A 24,898-nucleotide genomic window follows, 5' to 3' on the forward strand; every position below is an offset into this window, starting at 1 on the left:
TTTCCTGACACAGCGGGTTACGTGCGGTTCACTAGGAAGGGGACGTGAAGGGCGCGGTAAACACAAGCGTATACAGACCGTGTGCTCTGCTGCTTTTATGTGTGTTTAAAGTCACTTCAAGGTAAAAACTTAAAACTTCGGATTCTAATTCCATCTGTGGGGGCGGAGCTTGAGAACATGCACACCTCACCCCCACCCCACCCACCCTCCTCTAGGTACCCTTCCTCAGCCTCCTAAATGGGGGCCAGAGAGCCATACCAAGGGTCCCGCCTACGGCCCCACCTACGGCCCCCTGCCCGTCCCAAAGCCAGGAAAGCAAAGCTGGAGAAAGTTCTCAGGGATCAATTTGTTTACTCACAACAGTGTTTTAGGAACCGGGCAAACACACCCACTGCTCTTTGATGAGCCACAGCCACGGAGTCCTGTACCCCCCGGGCAGCAGGACTCTCAGGACCTTCTCTGCACCCCTGCACGTGGGTGCCCTGAGAGACCACGGCCAGGGAGTGAGGCGAGGTTGGCACTGAGGAAGGGAAGCCAGCACTCTGACCCTCCCTCTGGGGTCTCCCATCACCGTCCCGAGTGCCCAGGCCAACACAGTGGACTTCACAGAACACCCACAGCCACCAGGCCCAAGAGATCAGACGTAGCAAGTCACGGTAAGGGCCTCCGACGTTTCTGTGCACAAGAGCCGTGGGTGTGAGGGCAGCCCCAGCAGCTGAAGGCATCTGGGGAGGACTGGTCGGGGGGGTCAGTCGAGCACGGAGCTGGGCCCTGCTCAGTACCAGCCACGAAGTAACCACCCTCCCACCCCCCCAGCCTGTGCCAAGAAGGAGGCTTGGACCAACCCCCCATCTGCCGCCTGCTCCTATTTTGGCAAAAAAACAAAAAACGCAGGAAGCTTCAAGAAAACAAAGTAAACTTCAGGACATGAAAAAACTAGAAACCACAGCCCGTCACGGAAAATCTTCAGGAGGGGGCTGCAGCCAGCTGCTTGGCTGTGGCTGCCACGGCCCTGCCGGGGGCACCTCTCCCAGCCCCCGAGCTCCGGCCAGCCACTCTGACTTCCAGGTCTGACGATGTGGGCAGGAGGAGAGCCCAGTCGTGGGGAGGCACCTATTATTTACAGTACAGGAGAGCACGGTGCAGGGGCAGCACCCGACCGGGAGCGTGAGACCGTCTGCTCCCCGCTGGGAGGGGCCTCGGTGCAGACCCTGAGTTCCTGGAGGACACACGACACGGCTCTCAGGGCTCAGGTCCTCCAGAAGTGGCAGTGGAACAAGACACCGCCCCCGCCCCCGGGTGGGCCCGCCTGGACTCAGAGCCTGGAGGCTTACACCGAAACCCTGAGTGGGGACGCGGCCCGAAGCATGGAGCAGCCCTGACCCCTGCTGACTGCCAGCAGCACGGAGTCCGGAGGCCCCCACGGTCCACACAGTGTCCACTGGTCAGTCCCCATCAACTCCTCAGAGGGTAGGAGATGGAGAGGGGGAGGCCTGCAGAACCCCGAGCTGGTCAGCCCGAAGTCACAGAAATAACCCACAGAAGTCAGAAGTTTGTGCAAACTCACCCACCAGGACACAGAGCCACCGTCTACGCTAAGAGGAACAATTCCCAGGCCTGGAGGTCAGGGCTGCGCTGCAGGGCGTGCAGGAAGGCAAGAGGCGTGGGGTGGGGGTGGGGGGGAGATGTAGCCCTCGTCCCCGGCCCTTCCCGCACGTCGAGGCGGGGGACGCAGGGCCCTGCAGCAGGATCTCGGCTAGTTTCTCAAGGCGGCCAACCTGTGAACCAACACAACTCCTGTGAGGGAGGGCGAGGGGCAGAAGCACTCTGACCTGCTGTGCGCTCAAGGACAAGACGTCCACCCTGGGGGCCAAAGGCCCCACACCCATCCATGGAGCTGTGACCCTCTCCTTTCAACTTCAGCTTTGCATGGCTGCGTGGGGACAGCAGAGGAAGGCTCGGGGAATGGCCACGCGTTGTCAAGAATCTGGTATGTTAAGGACAACAGAGACCTCCTTTCCTCAAGCGAGCAGTGAACAGGTGTGGGAGCACCATGGCTGACACACAACACAGACACTGAACAAGGAGCAGGGGAGAGAGGTGATCAGATGGGCCCTGGACTGGGCCTCGGGGCGGGGGCCTCCTGGAAAGAGCGGTACTCGCTGGGCCAAAGTCTACCGCACAAGCGCTCCCCCTAAGGCCATGCTGCGCCTCCCTTCCCCCACATCAGAGCACAGGTCGGGGGCACCGAGCCCCTCCCCCACAACCCTAGCGTCAAGAGCATGGAGGAGGGACCGGGGGTGCACCTCTGGGGCACCGAGCCCACCTCCGGGAAAGCTGGTCCTCCTGGCTGCGCACGGAGCTCTCCCCCACGGCGGAGGCGCCCTCGGGCAGCTGGCTGAGCTGGTCCAGGACCTCCAGGCCGTTCTCCTCGGCGATCTGCACGATGAGACTGTCCACCTGCTCCTGTGGCGTGGTCAGCGTGGTGGCCGAGCTCATGGAGTCCTCCATTACCTGGGGGTCACATTCTGGACAGGTGGGTGCAGGCCCCAGGAACCTCCCCTGCAGCCTCAGGAGGACCGCCGCGGCCCCGTTTCCGGCCACCCATCTCAACCACGTTTCCTGCCCACTCCCTCCACCCGCACGAGGCTCCCGCCCCCACTCTCTCTAGGGCACTTCCTCCAGCACTCTCAGCTCCCTGGGTGTTGAGCTGACACGTCTGCACACAGCCTCTCTGGCCAATCACTGGGAGAGGCCCCCACACCCTAGCCCTGGGCCTCCCTCTTCTCTGCTAGGCCTCCGTGTGCCGACTCCAGCCTCCACAAGACTCAGGTGCTCTGGAGGTGAGCCCCCCCCGCCAGGGGGCACCGCTAGGGAAACACACGCGTGGCCCACCACGAGCCGCCCCCCGGATGCACCCCTGCACACCCAGACCACGGGCGACATACCGACGTGTGCACGTCCAGATTCTGCACCTGCTGCTCGAACCTGTCCATCACCGCAGAGACCTTCTGCAGGTCCATGGTGCTCAGCGCCCTGTCCAGGGCTTTGGTCACCTGCGCCATGTTCTTGGTCACCTGGCACGGGAGAACGTGAGGCGGCGACAGAACTAAAGGAAGGACGGGCCCTCTGCACCCTCCCCAGGCACGCAGTCCCCCACCACAAGGCCCACAGGACTCCAGGCCTGGCCCAGCCAAGCCAGGTTCAGGATAGGCTGCAAGGCTCTCTCCTGGCAGGTCCCCAGACCGTGGGCACTGAAGAAGACTGAGGACGCCGCGTCCTGTCCTTTGGTGCTGCCCTGATGGTGTCAAGTGATCCCTACTCCACGCCCAAAGGGGTCTGGCGTGGCTCCCCTGGCCCTGCCGGCAGAGGCCGGTCCTTGTGGCAGGCGACCCCGGGCACGAGCACTCACCCCCTTCATGGTCACGGCCGTCTGCACCTTGGAGGCCACCGCGTCCACGCGGGATGCCATGCGGAGCCAGTTCACACCTTCATTCTTCTTGCGGATAGCGTTCTCGGCATACACGCGGGCGCATTCCACGTTCTTCTGCTGAAGGGCCTGAAAGACGGGGAGGCACCAGCTGGGAGAACATGGCTGTTTGTCCGAACCCTGCCCGCCCTGCTCAGGGACCTGGTCCTGGCTTTGCCGAGGGCGGATGCGCTAGCGTGGGGCAGCCCCTTCCGCCTGCGGGCTTCGTGAAAGTGCAGAGATGCTAGGCCCCAAGCCTATCCGGGAGCTGGGGTGTCCAGGCCGGGCGCCAGACCAGCCCGCACTGAGGGCTGAGCAGGAGAGCCGGGCCCGGCCTCTCTCCTCCCGCCGCGCTCCCTCTCACGAAACCGGGGCGGGACATGCTGGTGCCGAAGCAAGCACGACCGCGGGGAAACACGAAGGACCCAGAGTGGAGCCAGCCGTCCAGTTTCCCCTCTGCCCTGGGAGCCCCCAAATCCAACACCCCCAGGATCTGCTGCACCTGTAAACGGCTGCTAGAAAGGCCCGCCTGAGAGCTGGCAGACCCCTCCCACCTTCCCCTCCGCGGCGTGGACACCGCCAGCCCCGCCCTTCGCCAGTGGAGGGGCTGCCTCACCGCTGCCCAGGTTCTGAGGCCCGAGGCACCAGGTGCGGAAGGAAGACAGCCGGAAGGGGTCACGGCAGGGGTGGCCGGAAGCCCGCCTCCCACACGGTTTGTGAGAAAGCAGGTTCAGCACTTTGGAAGTGGATAAAAGGCGCGGACAGTCAAAGAAACAAAGGCAAGGCAAGCACGGTCCTTTGGCTCTGGACACTCTCGGGGGGCCGGGGGGCAGACCGGAGCCACCGCAGGCCTCGAGCTGGCTCCTGTGAGAACAGCCGCGGCCAGAGTCGCGGGCAGCGCCCCCCACACGGAAAGAAGGCGCCAGCCAGCACAACCACAGACGCGGCCTCACCTTCTTCACTTTGGCCTGTTCCGCCTTGGAGTCCTTCTCTGCCTTCCTGGCCAGCTTCTCCAGCTGCTTTGCGGTGAACTGAGCGGAAGCAGGACACTGAGGTCGGACAGAGCCTGACCTCCGGCACGCCCCCCACCCTCACCGGCACCTCCCTGCCCCCATTCCGCCAGTGTCCTCACGGCCCAGGGCTGCACGAAGGGGGCTCCCTGGGTCTCTGAGGCTCGGGGGAAAGGGAGGGCCGTGAGGGTTTCCTACAAGGTCCTCTCCCAGAACACCCTGCCCAAACCCTCCCCCGGAGTGGGAAGTTAAAAAGGCAACTCACACAATCGCCACTACTTATGGATTTTCAATGTACGCGGAAAAAACTTGACAGTGTGTGTTTCAAGCTACCCCAAGTAGCCTGGGGAATAATTCACAATTCCCAGCAGACACACACCTCGGAGTGCTCTCGTCACACGGTACCGTGTATGGGAGGGGCTGCTGGGCAGCGAATGCGTCGCCCTGGTACCGCAGCCCCTCTGGGAAGCCCGGTCTGGAAGCAGGATGATGTGGCACGGGGCTCCCACGTGCAGGCCTCAGCCCAGGGGGGCCCCTGCACCCGCTAGATGTGGTGGGGTGGGGGAGGGGCCGCTGCCTGACCTGGAGCCACAAACACCGCCCTCTCGTGGGCGTCCCCCCACTGGCCACTTCTGTCCCGGAACATCCCAGACCGGGTCCAGCTGAGGCAACCCGACATCTACTTGAAATATATCTTAATCTGCAAAAGTGTCACATACCCAAGGATGGTCCTCTTTGCGAGAGAATTCTGTCCCCAGAACCCTCCCTCCTTTCTTTCTCTTAAAATCTGAGAGAGTGAGCGAGCGCGAGAGGGTGCGCATGCGTGAGTGGGGGAGGGGCAGAGAGAGAATCCCAAGCAGGCTCCATGCTGTCAGAGCAGAGCCCCACACAGTGCTTGATCTCGCAAACCATTCGACCCCCAAGATCCACCCAGGAGCCCCGCCTTTTTTCTATATATAGCCCCTTGTCCTTCCGCCAACCCGCTCTGAGACACCAGCCCACGTGTTCCACTGGCCAGTCCTGGGAGCACATGCAGAGGTGGGGCTCCTGCGTCACCCAGCATCACACGGGCCCTCCTGACTGGTCCTGCACCTCTCACTCAGACGATCCGACCTGTGAAAACCCACCTCCCCGAGTGCTGGGCTCACAGGGCAGGGCACGCTCTCGAAGGTCGCCCACCCATTCCCATTCACGGCTTAGGTGCTTTTACATCAGTGTCTGCTGCACCTAGCATCCCGACCTTGCTTCCTTCAGACTCGGTAAGCCCGCACTGTCCGGCAAAGGAGCCACTAGCCACATATGGCTATCTAAGTTCCAGTTACCTAAGATGATGTACAAGTAACAATTCAGTTCCTCAAACTAGCCACATTCCAAGGGCTCCGTGTGGCTGGCGGAGGGCAGCACAGATCTGAAGCCCTCACCGCTGCAGAGGGCAGGTGGATGCTCCCTCTCGGGGCCGTTTGTCTGTCCTACGGAAAGGATTTCTTTTGTCTGCCCACCTCACACTCCTCCTCTGCTTAAGGGAAAAATCCAGACTTTCCTGACTCGGAAATGCGGCCCTGAGCACGGTCCACAAGGTGGAAGCTTGCTGAACAAAGTGCCTGGGTGCCGCCAGGTGCTCCCCACTCCGCGGGCCCCCCCCCCCCCCCGGCAGAGCTGAGCCAGCGAGACGAGGAGACGAGCTACTGTGAACACTTTTGCACGCCACTCCTACCCGGTCTGTCACAACTAACCACGGGTGGTTATGGAGAAGCTTGCCCTGGGCCAGTCATAAGAGGCCGGCTCCGCTGCCTAGAACGCTCTCCTTCGATAGGATTTTAAAGAATTGGAAAGCAAGGTTCTACGTGCCTATCAAGGGACGCACCTAACACCCAAGTTGTGTCTTTTCAACGTGCTCGCTGTCTCATGGACTCGCCCATTCAGCTGCTTCTGCTCAGCCCAAGACAAGGAAAGAAGGAATGTGCCATGGAGCCAATTCGATACCCCCCTTCGTCATCAGTCTGGGTTAGCACCGTGCAGAAATCTGTGCTTCTGACTGCGACTGCCAGCATCTGACCTCATCTGCCAACCACCAGGACAGGGTTGGGGTGAAAGGTCATTTGGTACATACCTTCAACTGGAACAGGGTATCTGCAAAAAAAAGGAGATGGTCTGAGGATTCCAGCTAAGACAAGGGGGCACTTCTAACAACCAGAGGGGGCCCGCTAAGACCCTCCTGGACACAAAGAGCCGGATCAGGACGCAGGCATGGATGGGGCCTTGCTGGAAGCCCAGCCCACACTGGAGGCAGAAGCTGGACCGTGTGCTACCTCTGTTCCCCCGCTGGCCAGAGGGCTTGGACAAACACAGTTTCCCTAACCTGTGACTCCTTCCAGAGAACACCAGGATGGCACCGGCTGGCCTCAAGGATCAGTGTGCAGGCCAATGAGGTCATGGACGCAGCACGTGGCCCTCAGTGAAAAGCCAAGGAGTCGTTTGTAATTAATGCAACTTTACAAAGACCTCTGGGATTCTTTCCCAATCTAATAAAACTCGGTACTGGAGGATATTTTATAGACACTTTCTCCCCAAAAGTAAATGGATAAAAAAAGTAGAATGAGGACTCTTATGCTATCAGAGAGCTGACCTACAGAGACCACCCTCCATGGCAGCTGGCATACCTGGGCCATCAACTCAGGCTCAGGAGCCTCCCTCCCGACACAGAGGAACCAAAGAGACGTGGGAGTACTGACAGCTCACTCTTGCTACTCACACACCCAAACTCAAGGACCAGACAGTCCAGATTCACGTGGAAACTCTATTTATTCAATTTCTAGATTCGGAGAATGACGTCTGAAAGCGTTTGCTGCACTAGCCCAGAATGCAGGAAGGAAATCCTGCAACCAGGAGGGTGTTGAGTGTTCACAAATGCAAAGCAAGCACCCCCCGCCCCCCGCTGAGAACCCAGTGGGGTTTCAGGTAGCCCCGTGCATCTGCCACCTATCAGTGCAGGCCCTGGTCAAGGCCAAAGCCGCCTGTGAATCTGTAAATCAGAGCTAAGGGACACTCCTGGCAGGCTCTCCAACTCTCTAGCTTACGGTGTGACCCTGGCTCCCTGCCTCCTTCTCTTCACACGTGAGGAGCAGGAACGGGCTCTGGAGAGCAAACAGCTGTTAAGGCAAAACCTAACCCAGGAAAAAAGCTAAACGGCCAAAAGAAAGTTCCCCCAAGAACTGGGTAAACTATGGGGCAAAACCCAACATTTGTGGTGATGGGAGTGCTGGGTGTGTGGTGCTGAAGCAACCGCCGTAGAACTTCCTTTGTGACAACGACACGGTTGTACATTTTTTTTACGTTTCACGAAGTGAGTTTTGATACCTATCACACCAGCCCCTAAACGTTCTAGCAAATGTATGTACCTCACTTTACCACTGATTCTTCCTGTTCTTTAGTGTCCCCGAGCACGGACGGGGCGGGGTGAGTGCTGTAGACAGTGGAGGACAAGACCAGAGGGAGCTAGATGACTACCTCTGTTTCCACATCTACAGGATTGGGGCATAAAGTTCCTATCTCAAGAGCTGTTGTGCAGTAGGCCACATGCACAACCGTGCCTGGCCCACAGTAAGTGCTTTTTGCCTGAGCTCTTCCTATTCTTCTTAGTGGTGTTTTGGGGGCAATGGTGCAACTGTCTCCTTTTCTGGTGCCCTCTGACCTGACATCCCAGGACCCCAAGGAGGCCGATGTCCCTAGCCGGTATAGGAGCTGGGGGGTTGGGAGGCGGACGCTGAGGAGTCTGGGGGCAGGGGGGCAGGGTGTGGGGTTGAGGATCCTTATCGGGTTCTGGGCTCGAAGCTCCGGGGATCGAGGATCGGGGTACAGGGCCGGAGATCCAAATCCCTGGTCGGGTATCGGGGTCTGGGGTCTAGGCCCAGGGATCGGAGATGGCTGTCCGAGATTGAGGCCTGGGGGAGCCCGGCTGAGCCCCGCCCTCCCCCGGTGGGCGGGGTCTCTTACCGTCCATGGCAGGTCCGGCAGGGGCAGCCCTCGCAGGAACCGACTGACGGGAACCCCGGGGCCGAGTCGATCGCACCAAACAGCTCCGTCGCGCGGGAACTTCCGGGGTCACCGCCCACTTCCGGCGACCGGCAACTCTCGCGAGACCACGACGCAAGTCCCGCGGGCGGGGCGGGGCGGGCCGTTGCCGTGGAGACCCGCGCAGGTCGGCCGGGTTAGCGTCTGTGAATCACTCCCGTGGCGCGCCAGCGGAGGTACGGAGTGCGGGGCTGCGCCGGGGAGCGGTGGGCTCACCTATGGGACTTTCCAAAAGCAAACACAAACCTAGGAAAGGTAAAGGGCCCTCGGCCCGTCGTCTCATAGGCCCCGCGGCCGCGGTTCGCGCAGGGCTGGCGGGGCGACACGGGCGCTCGGCGGGGTCCGCCCACGCCAGGGGCTGGGGGTGCTGGGCGCCCCACCCGCCCCCGCTCCTCACTCCTGAGTGAGGCGCCTGAGTCCTCCCTGGGGAGGACTGTGCCTCGGGAGTCTTTTCACCCACGGAAACACCCACGTTCAGAGAGACGGAGGGACCCAAGGCTTGCGAGCTTCCTTGTTTCATTGTGGGCCAAAGCAGCCAACTGAAGGATTGGGATCCAGTAAACTGTAGGACTAATTGTCCGTGTGTTTCAGGTGAGGAGCAAAAGGGGCGCGTCTATTCAGTTCCCAAGGCCAAGGAAAGGCCGACGGGCAGGCATTCTCAAGAGTTTGAGAAGCCTCCGGACACTAAGCCTGCAGAGAGCCTCCATGGAAAGGGAGGGGCAGCCAAGCGACAGTGGCCTTCATCTGAAGTCGAAGGTAAGGCACGCCCAGGAGGGGACACAACCTGAGGCCGGGGAACGTGGGGGTGGTGTAGAAAGGAGCCTGAGTGGTGGGATACCAGTGGCAGGGGGCATGCCCTAGTGAGGGAAGGGTTTTAGGCCCTTTATGTAGGAGGTAAATATCCAGAATTGTCGGCGGAAAACAGCAGTTGGATAAAGGTTTGGGTAACTTTCCAGGTGGTAGATGCATAGCAGAGTCCAGAGGGACTTCACAGCGTCTGGCTGCAAGGCAGACCCACCGTTCCCGAGGGCCGAGTGTCTTTGGGCAGGACTGTTGCTCCCTCAACATTCCGCAGACTGGAACAGGACCTGGGAGTCCTGTAAGAAGGGATGTGGGAACTCAACCCGGGGCACAGGGATCAGAGGAACTAGGACGTCGGTGGGACAGAGAGGTCAGTTTGGTGAATGTATTCACTTTGTTGGCAGCCCAGTGTGGCCAGACCTTTGCAGGTGGGGGTGGGTGGGGGATGAGGCCGCAGAAGCAGCCAGAATATGAAGCCTTTCATCAATTTTATCATGTGCATTATGGAAACGCAACTGTTAAATTACTAAAACAAGGCAGGTGTGATGGGGTTTGTGCCTTGGAGAAGTCTTTCTCCAGAATAGAGGCTACTCGGGGGCAGTGAGGGGACCTGTCATAGGCCCGTGGCAGCAACGGAGTAGGAACTAATGAGGTATTGGCAGTAGGAATTCTGAAAGGATGCGGGAGGTAGGACCCGCAGACCCTGCTGTTGGAGGGGACGTGAGGCATCACTGACCTAGGAATGAATGGTTGGTAGGTCAGACGATGCTGGCCTGGTGAGCACGGGTGGGCTCCGATTGAGGCACCTGTGAGGTCAAGGGCAGGAAGCCGTCTGAAATGAGGGTGCTGGGCTTGGGAGCAAGGCCCGGACTCCAGATCCTGCTGTATGAACCCTTGCCTGAGTGGAAGACTGCAGGAAGGGCCAGCGTCCTGGGGAGGAGGTTTGAAGAACGCTGCCGGTCGGTCAGGAGCCTTCTGGCTGCAAGTCACAGAGCAGCTAACAAGGTGCGGCTGTACTGCTGAGGGGTTCAACACCTCCCAAATGAAGGGTCACAAGAGGGCACTCACGGTGGCTTGCTCAGCAGCATGCCATGGCATCAAGGACTGTTTGGGTCTACGCTTTTGCCACCCTCAGTGTTGTCACAGAGCTGGATGGCCCTTGGCGTCACGTGCAGACCGGACTGCTGTCTCGTTCACGAGAGGCCATTCTCCGTGCAAGAACCTTCCCTTGGAGGGTCTCACCTGCCCAGCATCACCAGGATAGGCTCAGATGTGAAAGTTCTGGGGCTGAACCTCTGCCAGTACAGGCAGGTATGGGCAGGTGGGTGTCGGCTGGAGAGGCACCTGGTGTCTGTCACACCCTCCTTTCAGAGGGTAGAGAGACGGTGGATATAGAGGGGCAAGGTCAGAGAGCGAGAGTGAAGGTGGGGTTTCAAAAGAGAAGGCGAAGAGTGTGGTTTCTCCATCTAAGGCGGCATCTCAGCAGTGACGGGGAACAAGCTACTGACATCGTGCCCGTGAGGGAGTCCCCAAATCCTGATAGTCCACTGAAAGAGGCCAAATGTAAGAGACCACATGTATCGTTATTCTATTTATGTGAAGTGTCCAGGAAAGGCAAATTTATATAAAGGGAAGCCTGGACTAAGGGTGGGAGCAGGGATCAGCCATAAATGGGAACAAGGGGTCTTTTGAAGGTGACAGAAATGTTCTCAATACCGGAACGATGGGTGACCAACACTGAAAGTTTACGAAAAATCACTGAATGGTATGCCTCAAACAGGTGAATTTTATGGTATGTAAATTATACCGCAACAAAGCTGTTAGAAAAGAAAGAAGGTAATTGGGTCAACAGCATTAAATGTTGCAAAGAGATCAAGTAAACCCAGAAAAGGCTGCATTCAATAAGGCGGACGCAGCGGGTCTTGGTCACCTTGCAGAGAGCAGGATCCGGCGATCAGAACTGCAGACACCTGGTCTGCCAGGTGGAACATTTAAACTAGGGCATGAGCAGCTTCTCTCTCACATTTGTGCCGTAAAGCTGAAGAATTTCCCTATTAGATTTGGAAAAAGTAGGGCCTTGGGAGTCGAAGTTTCCTTCAACTAACCTAATACTACAAAAGCCTGAGAGCCATGGAGAGTCCTAACGAGTCGAAAATGCTGTGTATCACATAAATAATAAAAGTAGGTCTTACTACTATGGGATAAAAACCAGAAAGTTCTTTCTGGGGTAGGAATGAGGGAGGGAGAGGCTAGCTGACTGGAAGGGAGCCTGTGGGGACGCTGCATGGTGGTAGAAAGTTCTGCCTCTCGTGGGGGTGATCACACAGGTGCATACAATTGTGAAAACGAATCCAGCTGTGCAGTTAAGGACTGGGCATTTTATCTTGTGTGAATTATGCTTCAAAACGCACGGAATACACACCAGTCCTTGTCTCTCAGAGCTGCACCCAAAGTACTGAAGTATAAATCGATGTGACTGACGGAGACGGTGTCTGAGATTTGCTGCGAAGTGGAAAGAGAGTGGTGCGGCTGAGGACATTTTCCAAAGGCAGCCGCAGCCCCTGCTCTGCCTCTGGTTCTGCCGTGTGACCTTGATGCCCCTCCCACCTGGGCGGGGCCTGTAGCCTCTCCTTACATCTCTGCCAGCTTGACATTCTCTTGTAACCAATAGAAGGTGGAGAAAAGTGGTTTGTGAGGCTGGGCCGGGAAAGGCGACGACGCCGTCCCGTCTGGCTCTCCGGAACGCAGACCGGCGCCTGGAACCCTGAGCTGCCACACCCCGCCGGGAAGGGGCCCAGCCCCCTGGGGAGGCCTCGCGGCCCTGGTCTCTAAGCCCTTCCAGCCTAAGGGCCAGACTTGCGACTGAATAAACCTTCAGGCGATTCTGGCCCCCCTGCCTAGGGGTCTCCCCGGCCGAGCCACCAGACACCACGTAGCAGTAGCATCAGTGACCAGCCCTGGGGGCCGCCGTCTTGCACGTCCAGCCCAGCGGAGCCTTCAGAGACCACAGCCCCAGACAGCATCCAACTGTAGCCACCTGGGGACCATAAGCGATAGCTGCCCGGTCAAACCTGTCCTGAATTCCCGACCCTTAAAATTGTGAGAAAATAAAACGGTTGTCTCAAGCTGCTACGGGTTGGGGTAAGTTGTCATGTAGCAGCGGTAACTAGAATGGAGGGTAAGCGCTGGGGCGGAGGTGGAGTCTGACCTTGCGCTTGACCTGTGGCAGCTGTGGGATGGGTTCGTTGTCTTGCTATTTCTGTAGATACTTACAACTTTGCCTTAAGAAACCCACATACACACGTTATACCACACATTAACACGCCACAAAAATGTGCAATCGGCCAGTTCCAAAATGCTGGAAATTCTAGTGGAAAAAAAATGACCCTGATTTTTCTGCAAATAAATGACATGGAAAAAAGGTCTACTCTGGCTGCTGTAACAAAATGCCATAGACTGTGTAGCTTCAACAACAGACATTTATTCGTCCTAATTCTAGAGGCGGAGGAGTCCCAACAATCTGATTCGATTCCTGTGAGGACCCCTCCTTGGTCTGCAAACAGCCATCAAATTGCTGTGTCGTCGTCTTTTTTTTTTTTTGCAAGGGGGATAAACAGATACATTTTGCCTGTAAAGACTTTTTTTTTCAACATTTTATTTATTTTTGAGAGAGAGAGAGAGAGAGAGAGCGCGCACAAGTGGGGGAGGGGCAGAGAGAGAGAGGGAGACACAGAATCCTAAGCAGGCTCCAGGCTCTGAGCTGTCAGCACAGAGCCCTATGCCAGGCTCGAACTCACAAACCCTGAGATCAGGACCTGAGGTGAAGTTGGATGCTTAAATGACTGAACCACCCAGGTGCCCCAGATTGCTGTGTCTTCACATGGCTGGGGAGAGAGGGTTGTGGTCTCTTCCTCCTCCTCCTGTAAGGGCACGGATCCCATCGTGGGGGCTCTACCCTCATGACCTCGTCTCAACCTAATCACTTCCCCAAAGCCCCACCTCCACATTTCATCCCGCTGCGGATTAGGCCTTTCACACTCGACTTCCTGACTTCCGGGGGGACCCAAACATTCAGTCTATAGCAGAGAGGACTGTGCAAGGACACTTGAGGGACCTAGGAACCAAATACAGCGTCGGCCTGGGCTAAGTCATTCTTGAGATACCAAATTGAGTATTATTAATAATGGTTTTCTTAGATGTGACAAGGTTATTGTGCTTATGCTAAAAATAATCCCTATTTAATAAACATATTGCATTAACTATGGGTAAAATTATATGTCTGAGATTTGCTTGACAGTACTCAGGAAAAACACTGAGGAAGATAGACAAAACAAAGGGACAAAACATTGACTCTGGGTGATGCATATATGGGTATCGTTATACTATTGTTTGCATGTGTGTCTGAATATGTCCATAATTTTTTGAAGGTAGAGTGTGCCTATTTGCAATAAGTCAGCTATTTCAAATATCCTGAATGAAAAAAAGCCAATTTCAAAAGATCACATGCTGTAGGATTCCATTTATATAATTTCCAAATGACAAAATTATAGAAATGTGAGAATAGACCAGTGATTGCCAGAGTCATTAAGGATGGCAGGGGGGTGGGAAGGTTGGGGGGAGGGGAGAAAGGTGTGGCTATAGAGGTATAGCAAAGAGGAGGTCTTTGTGGTGTATCTGGATCTTAGTGGTGGTTACATGGGATAAAATGGCACAGAACACAAACTGTGCCAAAATCAACATCTTGGTGTTGCCATTGTACTGTAATTACGTAAGATGTTACCATTGGAGGAAACTGGGTGAAAGGTATATGGGACTTATCTGTACTTTCGGAACTTTCTGTGAGTTTATAACTTCAAAATTGTAAGTTTAAAAATGTATCAAAATTGGGGCATCTGGCTGGCTCAGTCTGTAGAGCATGTGACTCTTGATCTTGGGGTTGTGACTTCGAACCCCACATTGGGTGTAGAGATTGCTTAAAAATAAAATCTAAGGGGCACCTGGGTGGCTCAGCTGGTTGAGCATCCAACTTCGGCTCACGTCATGATCTCGAGGTTCGTGAGTTCGAGCCCCGGGTCAGGCTCTGTGCTGACAGCTCAGAGCCTGGAGCCTGCTTTGGATTCTGTGTCTCCCTCTCGCTCTGCCTCTCTCAAAAATAGACATGAAAAAACATTTTAATAAACTAAAATAAAATCTTAAAAAAAATACATCAAAATTTGTAATAATTAAAATAATATAGTTCCGGTATAATAGATCAATGAAACAAAATATGGACAAGAATAAGACCTTACTGGGGTGCCTGGGGGGGCTCCATCAGTTGAGCGTCTGACTTCGGCTCGGGTCACGATCTCTCAATTTGTGAGTTCAGGCCCTGTGTCAGGCTCTGTGCTGACAGCTCGGAGCCTGGAGCCTGCTTCACATCCTGTGTCTCCCTCTCTCTGCCCCTCCCCTGCTCATGCCCTGTCTCTGTCTCTCTCTGTCTCAAAAAATAAACATTAAAAAGAAAAAGAAAAAAAAAAAGACCTTACTATGAGTGTGTGTGTATAAAATTAGCACCAAAAATAAGTGGCAAAGGAAGAATTATACAATAAATTATGCTAGAAGAATTGCTTACCATTTTAAGGGAAAGCTCATGTTGAATTTTAACTTCCTGCTATGTGCTCAGAGAAATTCCAGCTAGGGGAGAGTGAATATAAGAAGTGACTACAGGGGCGCCTTGGGGGCCCCAGTCATTAGGCAACTGGTTCTTGGTATCGGCTCAGGTCATGATCTCACGGCTTTGTGGGTTCGAGCCCCGCTTTGGGCTCTGCGCTGCCAGCACAGAGCCTGCTTGGGATTCTCTCTCTCTCCCTCTGCCCATCCCCTACTTGTGCAGTCTCTCTCAAAATAAATAAACTTTAAAACAAAGAACAGAGGGGCGCCTGGGTGGCTCAGTTGGTTAAGCGTCCAACTTCGGCTCAGGTCACAATCTCGCGGTCCGTGAGTTCGAGCCCCGCGTCGGGCTCTGTGCTGACAGCTCAGAGCCTGGAGCCTGTTTCAGATTCTGTGTCTCCCTCTCTCTCTGACCCTCCCCCGTTCATGCTCTGACTCTCTCTGTCTCAAAAATAAATAAACGTTAAAAATAATAAAAAAAAAGAACAGAAATGACTACAAAAATAGGTACATTTTAATAGGAGTCCTCAGTGGGGATCATCTTTCTAAGAGTCAAAACAAAGACATTACAAAGAGATAACTGAAGAATCTGACTACGTTAAAAAGTAAAACATCTCCCCAAATCCTCTACAAACAAACGTAAAACAAATGGTAAGGTCAAAAAATATTTGCATCATATGAAAGGTCAAAGAATAACACACAACAGATCAAGTGCTCTGACGCATTGTTGATGGAAATACCGATTTTCCTGAAGACAACTTGGTAATGTGGTAGGCGGGATTCTCAGGCCCCAAGATCCCTGTCTGCCGGGAACAAGGCCTGTAGAATCCCTGCCCCTTGAATGTGGGCGGGGCCTGTGAAGAAGATGGGTGTTACTCCTGTGATCCCGTTAGTAATCCATTGGTTTTGACTTCAAATGGAGTTTATTCTGGGTCAGCCAGACCTAACTAGAGAAGCCTTTTTTAAAAAGTCAGTGTCAGGTGGCTGTGAAGAAGGAAGCTACCGTGTCAATCATATCTCAAAAGAATTTTTTTTTAAGCTGCCACATTGTGAGAGGAGCTGTGAGCAACCTCTACCAACGGCCAGCAAGAAAGCAGGGACGTCAGTCCCTCACCCATAAAGAACGAACCTCTAGCCAGTAGCCTGAATGAGTTTGGAAGGCCCCAGGCCCGCGAGAAGATCCAGTCTGGCTGACAGCTGATCGTAGCCTGGACTTAGGACCAACAGAATTGGGGATGACAGATACAGGTACTGTTTTAAGCCAGCCACTAAATTTGTGGTGATTTGTTAGACAGTAATTGAAAACTAGTACAGGTAATATGTATCAAGAGTCCTAAAAAAGATTCGTGTTCCTACGTGAAAACGTTTTAAAACTCTAAAGAACTCTTGTTCTGAATTAGAGAACCTCAGTAATGTAAAGATGTTAACTCTCCCTTAGTCTATAAAATCAGCGACCCCGATCGGAACACCACAGTTCTTTTTGGGGACTGGACCAAATTATTCTCGTGTTTACCTAGGAGAATAAAAACGTAAAAATGGCAGGAAACTGGAAGAGCAGAGGCACAAGAGGGATTGAACCCTGACATGCAAGTGTGTTGCCAACGGAGACAGCAGGGTGGACACGTGTCTCGCCGTCGCGGAATTGATGACGAAGGCACCAAGTGGAAGGGGTGGAGGAAAGATGGGGGAGAGACAGCCGACTGGACCGCTGAGAAAGCAACGCCGCCGCCTCGGTCCTTACTCCAGTTCTACAGGAACCAGAACACTGAACACAGTAAACCAGTAACGCTTTTTGTAGGTTGGGTGGAGGGAGCACCTTTTCACTCTGACAGACTCTAAGAGCCAGAAGAAAGAGACTGATGTGTCTGAACCGTTTACGGTACCAGCGCCAATGGCAAATTTCCGAAATGTACAAAAAGCTCTTGCACACAAAAAAGGTCCAAGTGCAAAATGAGCAAAGAACGTGACCAGCATTCACCGGAAAATAAACACCACTGGACTGTGAATAAGTAGCAAGACGCTCACCTCCCCACGCTAAGGTAAAGCTTCAGGGAAGGTGATTGGGACCAGTGGGGGCAGAAGTCAGTACTTGCCATTTTCATATAAATGGGAAAAGATTTAGCAAATTGGCAAGGATGAGGGGAGGGGATGGAGACATGTCCTGTTTATAGAGTCTTAGTGGAAATATGTATTGATGTAATCTTTACAAAAAACAACTGGACAATACTTACCAAAATCTTCATTCCAGTAAATTACCCAGTAGATACACCCTCACAAATGTGCAAGTACATAAATGAAAGAATGTTCATTGCAGCATCACTTGAAAGAGATAAAAACTGCAAATAACCCCAGTTATGTTCATTAAAGGGAGCTGGTTGTGTAATGGATGGGCCCCAGACAGCGGAACACAGGCTGCCGTGGAAGAGGCCACCCCTGTATGTGCAAACATGGGGCTCAGCCAAGCCCTGCGAGCAGCTGCCGGACTCCCCCTTCCATAATGTGACCCTAAAAGCATCAAACAGTGCGTGCACATCATTCCATATGCAGTTTTTAAGTCGCATGGTCATCACCTCTTAGTCTTAATACGCAAAAAGTGTGTATTAATATAAAAAACATGAACTCCCCAACTTAAATGCAAAATATGATGAAATGCAGTGTTTTTACTTATGCTAAAAATAAAAAGGACACTCTCAGTGCCTGGTGCAGGCCATGGGCCCTTCACTGGTAGTTAAAACCATCGGAGCTGTGGATGCGGTGACGAAGAAGGAGGGAGCTCGGGGCCCCAGCATCTCCCTGTACCGTCAGCCTTGAGCACATGACCTCTCTGTGCCTCAGTCCCTTCACCTGTAAAACACAGCTCATAAGAGGACCTACTTCAGAAACTGCTGTGAGCTGGAAGTCACCGTCGTCATTACTCTGGGCTCAGAATGATGTCTGACACAGAACGAGCAACTATCCACCCGCCCCTGCCCGTAGCTGGGTTCATGAGGTATTTTAAGTGGGGGACAAAGCAATGGAACCAGTCCAATAGCGTTTTGTAACAATTCTGTGGCAGTGCGATTATTCTAACTCTCCCTGCTCTATTGGGTACACGCACAGAAAGAGACCTCTCTGTAGTGCCTCAACAGAAGCCTGAAAGGCTGTGCCTCAAACCTGTAACCCCAGGGAGGGGGCTGGGAGACACGACCCTGGAGGCAAGAAAGCACTTCTGCTTTCGTCTTGTGTAACGTAAGACAACCTTGGCATTTCGCAAGCTCTGCGCAACCCTTGGAAGCTTAAGTTTAAGGGGATGTCGTGGCCGACATCAGAAGTGCTAATTCTTCAGCGTTCTGACTGGTAAGGTTCTGTGCAGGGGAAACTGCGTATCTGAACCTTCACCTCTGGGACAGACTCTGCCTTTTGTCTTCTTTCTCCATTCTCTCCTTCCAGGTCTGTTGCACGAGCCAGCCAGCAGCTCAGACTCTCCACGGCGGATGGTGGAAGCGTGTCTCCCTTTTCCTTCCTTGAAAGAGGCGTCGAGTACTCACCACCCTCCTGGCTGAGCTGTCAATCCATGAAAGCTCTGTAACATGTTCTGACTGCTTTTGACCCTGACCACTTCTCTTCCTGAACCACACATCTAATTCTTTTGCTCTGGCCCTAACACAGACATTCTCTGCCTTCTAGAAGGGCTTTTCCACAGACATGTTAAATACCTGGATGTTTTCTTCCCTCTAGAGAAACCTGATGTAAAGGTAAACTCGAGCAAGAAGAAAGCTGTCATTCCACAGATCATCATCACTAAAGCCTCACAAGAGGCTCTAACCAGCTACGGTTCCATCAGACATGAGGAGCAGAGAACCATTCAGGAGCAGGCTGAATGGGGCCCCTACTACCGACACGAAACCCTAGCACAGTAGACGCCTATGGTTTACGAGAATAAACAAGTGCCCCGAGGAGCTGCCGTTTTTCACTGTGCTGAGTCTCAGCGATGACGGCAGAAGGGCCACCTGCCCTGTGAGAAGCTGCAGCTGCCCCTTCGGGGAATGAGGTCCCCCAGTGACCACCTCGGGCTCACCTGCCCCAGAGCTCTGGCAGCTTGGCAGAGGGCAAGAGTGCCTCTGGCCCAGAGAGCGAACTCTGCGGCAACGAGCGAATCAGGAACCCTCTGGTGTCACTGCCGGTGCAGAGTGATGAACGAATGGCAGGCAGCATATCCCAGTCTCTTGCTGGGCAATTTAAAATCCTTCCCGTTCGGGGTGCCTGGGTGGCGCAGTCGGTTAAGCGTCCGACTTCAGCCAGGTCACGATCTCATGGTCCGTGAGTTCGAGCCCCGCGTCAGGCTCTGGGCTGATGGCTCAGAGCCTGGAGCCTGCTTCCCATTCTGTGTCTCCCTCTCTCTCTCTGCCCCTCCCCCGTTCATGCTCTGTCTCTCTCTGTCCCAAAAATAAATAAAAAACGTTGAAAAAAAAATTAAAAAAAAAAATCCTTCCCGTTCACTTCCAAAGGGGTGTGGCATAAGTACTCGGCAGTTACGGTGAACGGGACGTCCCCCACGCTTGGACAAAAGGTTGGACTCTGAGGACTCCACTTTAAGGTGTCACGTCCCAGAACAGGGACGTGCACAGTCACCCTGCGGGGCCCACGGGCTCCGAGCTTGACTGTAAGCTGATGCCGAGTATTAAAGGATCCAGAAGAAGAATGTGGAATTGGGGTGGGGGCACCCATGGCACGTAGAACTTGGGCAGTGGCCTTGCCAGAGCTGCCGTGGGACGGGGGGGGGGGGGAGGGGAGCTGACAACGTCCCCTCTTTCTGGCTGTGCATGAGGGGTCCCAACAGGAGGGGCTGTTCAGGGAAGCCCTGCTGGCGTTCCCTCACAACTGGCAGCTCACGGGTCAGGCTCCACTCTCCTCCAGAGTGGCTGGAGGGAACACCCTGCCCTGTCTGGTCCGACACATTTAGTCTCGTAACAGTATGTGTTTGTCTCCTTGGTTGCTAGAACGGTCAGCAGGCTTTACACTTGGTCTTTATGTCTCTATCAAAGATTTTATGTTTCAAGCAACCTCTACACCCAGTGTGGGGTTCAAACCCACAACCCCGAGATCAAGAATTGCACGCTTCACCTACTGAGCCAGCCAAGCACCCCTCTGTCCCTGTGTGTTGATGACATTGTTCAACAACACATTATTAACATCATTACTTGTATTCAATACGTTTACTTACGCATCCTGTCACAACTAAGTGTGTGTGCAGAAGAATCAAGCCCATGCAAATGTGGACTTGACCGCACTGGGTCAGCACACCTACCTTCTCCATAAAATTTCTAGTACCCAATAATTTCTATTTAAGGAGCGCCTGGGTGGCTCAGTCGGTCAAGCGTCCAACTTCGGCTCAGGTCATGATCTTGACGGTCTGTGGGTTCAGGCCCCACGTTCGGCTCGGTGCGGACAGCTCAGAGCCTGGAACCTGCTTCAGATTCTGTGCTTCCCTCTCTCACCGCACCCTCCCCACTTCCGCTCACACCGTTTCTCTCTCAAAAATAAACATTAAAAATTAAAAAAAAAAAATCTATTTGACCTAGAAATTGCCCTCTTCCTACCCCTGCCCTGAGAATCTCAAACAATCTAAAAACTATACCTACCAAGGCACTATTTCTAATTTCGTTATTAGCTAGAAGCTTAGCTTATGAATGATTAAAAAGGGGCTGGAATGAACTGAACATAATTAGTTTAAACTAAAACAAATGATTCTAAGTTATGATTAATTTCATGATTACCAAGTGTCCTTAGCCTATATTAATATTAGCATTTACAGTGTAGTCCCATGCACGGGAGGCCTTTCCTGGAGCCCTATTTAATGCTCCACCCCCGCGCCCGGCACGTCCCACTCACTGCCCTGCCTCAGTTTTCTCTTCACGCGTAACTCTCGGGCCATCTATTTACTTACCTCGTCTGGCTGCGTCCCACTAGAATGGAAGGTCCACGAGGGCAGAGCCTGACAGGGCCCAACACGTAGTGGGTGCTCCACACTCATGGGTCAGGGGACGTCCGTCGCGGCGTCCCATCCATTCTTGCCTTCCACAACCCTTCCGACGCGCCCTCCGCTCCCTGACCCCCGTAGGTCCAGCCCAAGCCCCTCCCGGCGTAGCTCCAGATCGGCCCTCGCGAACTCCAAGGGACTCCCCAGCTCCTCCCGCAGGCGTTCCTCAGCGCCCCAGCCGGCTCAGGTGCCCGCGCTTAAAACTAAAATAAGGCCCAAACCTCGGTGCTGCGAGGAGACAGCAGCAACCGACGTCCTCCAGGAGCCTTTGGGAGGCTTCCGGGGAAACCTTTGCTAAAGTGGGCGTGTCCCGGAAGGAGAACAAGCGCCAGCGCGCAAGGACCTCGTTTGCGCCTGCGCACACGGGGAGCCGGGCGCCGCGCTCGGCATGGGGGACCCGGAGTCAGAGCCTGAGCAGATCCGTTTGAAGTGTATCCGTAAGGACGGCTACTTCACGGTGCCTCCAGAACACAGGGTGCGACGGGGGGCCGCTCGCCGTAGCTCCGCCGGGGGCAGGGCGGGACCGAAACGCCCTGGAGCCCCTTAGTGTCGCCCTGAAGCGTTGAGGTTGCCGCCGCCGCGGGCGGGAACGACAGTCCCAGAGTTCCTCGCGGCCGGCGCGGAAACCGGCGGCGATGCTCCGGGGCCGAGGGCCTGGGCTGGTGGCGGACCGCGGGGCCAGTCGCGCTCCGCCGAGGGACGGGCGGGCTGTCAAGCAGCCGGCCTCCTCTGGAAGAACAGGCTCTGGGCTCTACCGCGGGCGTCCCTTCGTTTTGCGCCGGGGCCGGGCTTTGCAGGCTGACCCGGGAGCCCCTTGTGTCAGGGGGGAGTTGGCCCGTGGAAAGAGTTGGAGGCGTGGTCTCCCTTGGCTTTAAATGGATGTGGCCGGGCCCCGCCTGACACCCGGCAGCTTCCTTTTGTGTCTTGCTCTGTGCGAGGCTTCTGCGTGTGTTACTGTCATTTAGTCCTCTCGGCGACCCTTTATAAAGGTGAGGAAAGTGAAGCTTAGGGGTGTGGAGTGGTTTTACCAAGGGAGACGGCTCGTGCAGGTGCAGGTTTGAACCCTAGGGTTTTAACTACTTACTGGTGCTGAGAAGCCGGAAAGCGTCATTAGCACACTGGCGGAGTGCGCACCTAGGGCCACCTGGAGCAGTCGCTGGCCGTTACACATCACTCACACACACAGCAGGTGCGCGCAGCTTTCCGAGTACGGTGCAGGAGTGAGGGGAAACCTCTCGGAGGGGAGCTGGGACATACCCAGATGAGGACAGAGTACACAATAGTAGGTGCTTCAAGATATGAAAGTATCGGGATTTTAGGGGAAGAATTGTTTGCAGCTGGGGGAAATTTTTTGTAAAAGAAATTTGCGTGGAGGCGCCTGAGTGGCTCAGTCGGTTAAGCATGGGACTTTGGCTCAGATCATGATCTCATGGCTCATGTTCCAGAGCTGCCGCGGGCTCTATGCTGACAGCTCAGAGGCTGGAGCCGGCTTCGGATTCTGTGTCTCCCTCTCTCACTCTGCCTGTCCCCCACTCATGCTTAGTCTGTCTGTCTGTCTGTCTGTCTCTCTCTCTCCTTCAAAAATAAATAAACAGGAAAAAAAGAAAAAGAAATCTGTACAAAGGTGGCGTTTCTGCCAGGCTAGTAAGTGTGACTAGGATGTTGACATGCAGAGACAAAGAGGCCTGGCATGCCAGATTTAGAGAGTGGCAGACGCAACCTCACGGAGATAAGAGACACAGTGTGACTGGGAAGCACCAGGGCTTCCCCCAGGAGAGAGGATGTGAGAAAGCACTGGTGGGCAGAGGAGGCTGAGGTGAGATCATGGAAGGGCTCAGTCTGGGTGATTCTGACCTGGCTCCAGAGGTGGTGGGAAGGGAGGAGATGGAAGGCAAGGGCTGGGAAGAGAAGAGAGGCAGCAAGCCCAGAGAGAGACTGTTAGAGTTTGAAACTTGCCACATGTGCTTCCTGGACCCAAAGAGACATGCCCATTCGGTCCACCTACCAAAGGACTGCATTACAAAGGTGCATCAGGATACAGGCTCTCTGCTAGGACAGGAACCCCTAAATATAGTGGCTTAAGTACAGGACTTTCTTTCTCCCTCCCCTAACTTTCCGGAGAGAGCCAGCTGTTTTCCACGAGGTGGACCAGGCTCTCAAGCTGTCTGCCTTGTAGATCTACCTCCACGTCATTCAAACCCCACCCTGCTTCAGGAGCAAAAAGGAGTGGGTGGCAACCAACTTCCTTGGACCGGGAAGTCCCTTCCTTGAGGGCTTGGTCCTTTCTGCTCACATCCCATTGGCCAAAATTGAGTCAAATGGACAGACCTAGCTGCAAGGGAGGCTGAGAAATCCAGCTACCAACAGGTTGGCCTCACGCCACTGGACAGTGTTTCCTAACTAGAAAAAGTACAGCGTGGATGTTGGGGATGGCTCGTCTCTGCCACAGATGAGTTTCCACTGCGTTTGATAGAGGCTTTGTGAGGATCTAGGAGCTTTGTCCGTCTCCAAAGCATAATTTAGACCAATGCTGCTCGCTATTCCTCTTGTGATTGTGGAAATGTTGCTTTCTGACTCATCCAGTATGGTTACCGTGAGCCGCATAGCAGTGTGGAGCACGACACACATGGCAAGTGAGGAAATTAAATACTAATCTTAATTAATTTTAACCATCCATGGCCAGTGGTTATTGTTTCCAGGCAGCCTACATCTGGACCGTGGGATTGGAAGGGAACAGGCTCTCTGTGATGATGCATTCGAAGTGCCTGCTCACCCAGTAACATCGTCCCCCTTTTCTCACTTGAAAAGCCCAAGTGCGTGGTTGTCTTTCTGTTTGGTGAGCAAGACATGAGTGGGCTCCCTGGTACAAATTAAATGTGAAATGTCCACCTTTAGTTGTTCGTTAGCTGGCCAATCCCTGCACTGCCAGCACCTCTGTCTTTCAGTTGGGACGGTGCCGGAGTGTGAAGGAGTTTGAGAAGCTGAACCGCATCGGGGAAGGCACCTATGGCATTGTCTGTGAGTGGCCAAGATGGGAGGTCTGGGGTTCAGGGGACTGTCCCAGCAGTTGAGGAACTTAACACCCATTGCTCCACAGCCAGGGCAGAATTTCTACAAGTGAACTCGGATCTGTGGTGTATTTGCTATAAATTCCACACCATGTCTGAATAAATGTAATTTATTCAAATTGCATTTGCAACCCTGACCTGCAAGTTGGGGCAACTGTTACAGCAAAATGCAGAACTTCCAGAAGCAGCCGGGGCTGCAGCCTGTGGCAGCTGAGATGTTGGTATACCTTATACTAGTGGGGTTCGGAAGCTGCGCACTTTAGCACAGGGCTTTGAGGAGCCTCCTTGGCACAATATAAGGGATTTTTTTCCTGGATAAAGTATCTTATTTGCTGTTAGAACATAGTAACAACAGAGAGCAGAGCAGTGACCCGCATCCTGACTCTTAAGGAGAAACACTGAGGGGGAGCCTGTTGTAAGTAGCACCCTCTACCCAGGTTAGATGAGAGGACTCCCCCAGAGAGCCTGTGTCTGGTGGGGATGCGGGCGCTGCTTGCGTGGTGAGGACCTAGTGTCAATGGGCATCCAGTTATCAAAGAAGGGAAAGGGAACCCACAGGGTTCTGAACGAGGCCCCTGTGTGGCACAAGGGTGGGTGATGTGGGATCAAGCCTATTTGATCATTCCATCATGGATGAGTTTCCATTCCAGATAGGGCCCGGGACACCCAGACGGATGAGATTGTTGCCCTGAAGAAAGTGCGGATGGACAAAGAGAAGGACGGTGAGCTCAAAGTGGGAGGGGTAGAAAGGTGCCAGTTGCCCAAGGTTCCTTCTGGCCTGGGGTGGGGGGTAGCTGAGTTGCAGGTCTTG

At 54.3% G+C, this 24,898-nt stretch overlaps 2 protein-coding genes and 1 long non-coding RNA gene across 8 annotated transcripts in view; 1 reads left to right on the plus strand and 2 right to left on the minus strand.

The window, feature by feature from the left end:
- Positions 1-334: 334 nt before the first annotated feature.
- On the minus strand, positions 335-8,598 carry CHMP1A (charged multivesicular body protein 1A). The gene is made up of 7 exons (XM_040443387.1): positions 8,473-8,598; positions 6,590-6,609; positions 4,423-4,500; positions 3,413-3,559; positions 2,949-3,077; positions 2,327-2,514; positions 335-1,778 (listed from the first exon to the last, which is right to left on the minus strand). Exons 1-7 carry the CDS (start codon positions 8,477-8,479, stop codon positions 1,757-1,759), a joined length of 591 nt encoding a protein of 196 aa, XP_040299321.1. The 5' UTR covers positions 8,480-8,598; the 3' UTR covers positions 335-1,756.
- A 549-nt stretch (positions 8,599-9,147) lies between these two features.
- The window catches only part of CDK10 (cyclin dependent kinase 10), a 22,293-nt gene continuing 6,542 nt past the window's right edge, over positions 9,148-24,898 (plus strand). Inside the window, exons 1-3 of one of the 6 annotated variants that reach the window (XM_040443383.1) lie at positions 9,148-9,306; positions 23,965-24,037; positions 24,738-24,809. In XM_040443383.1, coding sequence (XP_040299317.1) covers positions 9,256-9,306; positions 23,965-24,037; positions 24,738-24,809 — 196 coding nt within the window. In that variant the 5' untranslated portion in view covers positions 9,148-9,255. The other 5 variants (XM_040443385.1, XM_040443382.1, XM_040443381.1 and 2 more) reach the window with 5 other exon arrangements.
- Positions 17,629-21,332, minus strand: LOC121009957 (uncharacterized). The gene is made up of 2 exons (XR_005780935.1): positions 20,927-21,332; positions 17,629-17,844 (listed from the first exon to the last, which is right to left on the minus strand). It is a non-coding gene; the product is annotated as an uncharacterized LOC121009957 (long non-coding RNA).

Source organism: Herpailurus yagouaroundi, unplaced genomic scaffold, assembly GCF_014898765.1.
Source record: "Herpailurus yagouaroundi ecotype Mexico unplaced genomic scaffold, PumYag 190, whole genome shotgun sequence".
Classification (NCBI taxonomy): domain Eukaryota; kingdom Metazoa; phylum Chordata; class Mammalia; order Carnivora; family Felidae; genus Herpailurus; species Herpailurus yagouaroundi.

Coding starts and splice junctions, on each gene's coding strand:
- CHMP1A (XM_040443387.1), bottom strand. Junction 3,560..4,422: donor AACAGGCCAAAGTGAAGAAG/GTGAGGCCGCGT, acceptor CCCGTCTTTCAG/GCCCTTCAGCAGAAGAACGT. Junction 3,078..3,412: donor CGGCCGTGACCATGAAGGGG/GTGAGTGCTCGT, acceptor CTCCCGTGCCAG/GTGACCAAGAACATGGCGCA.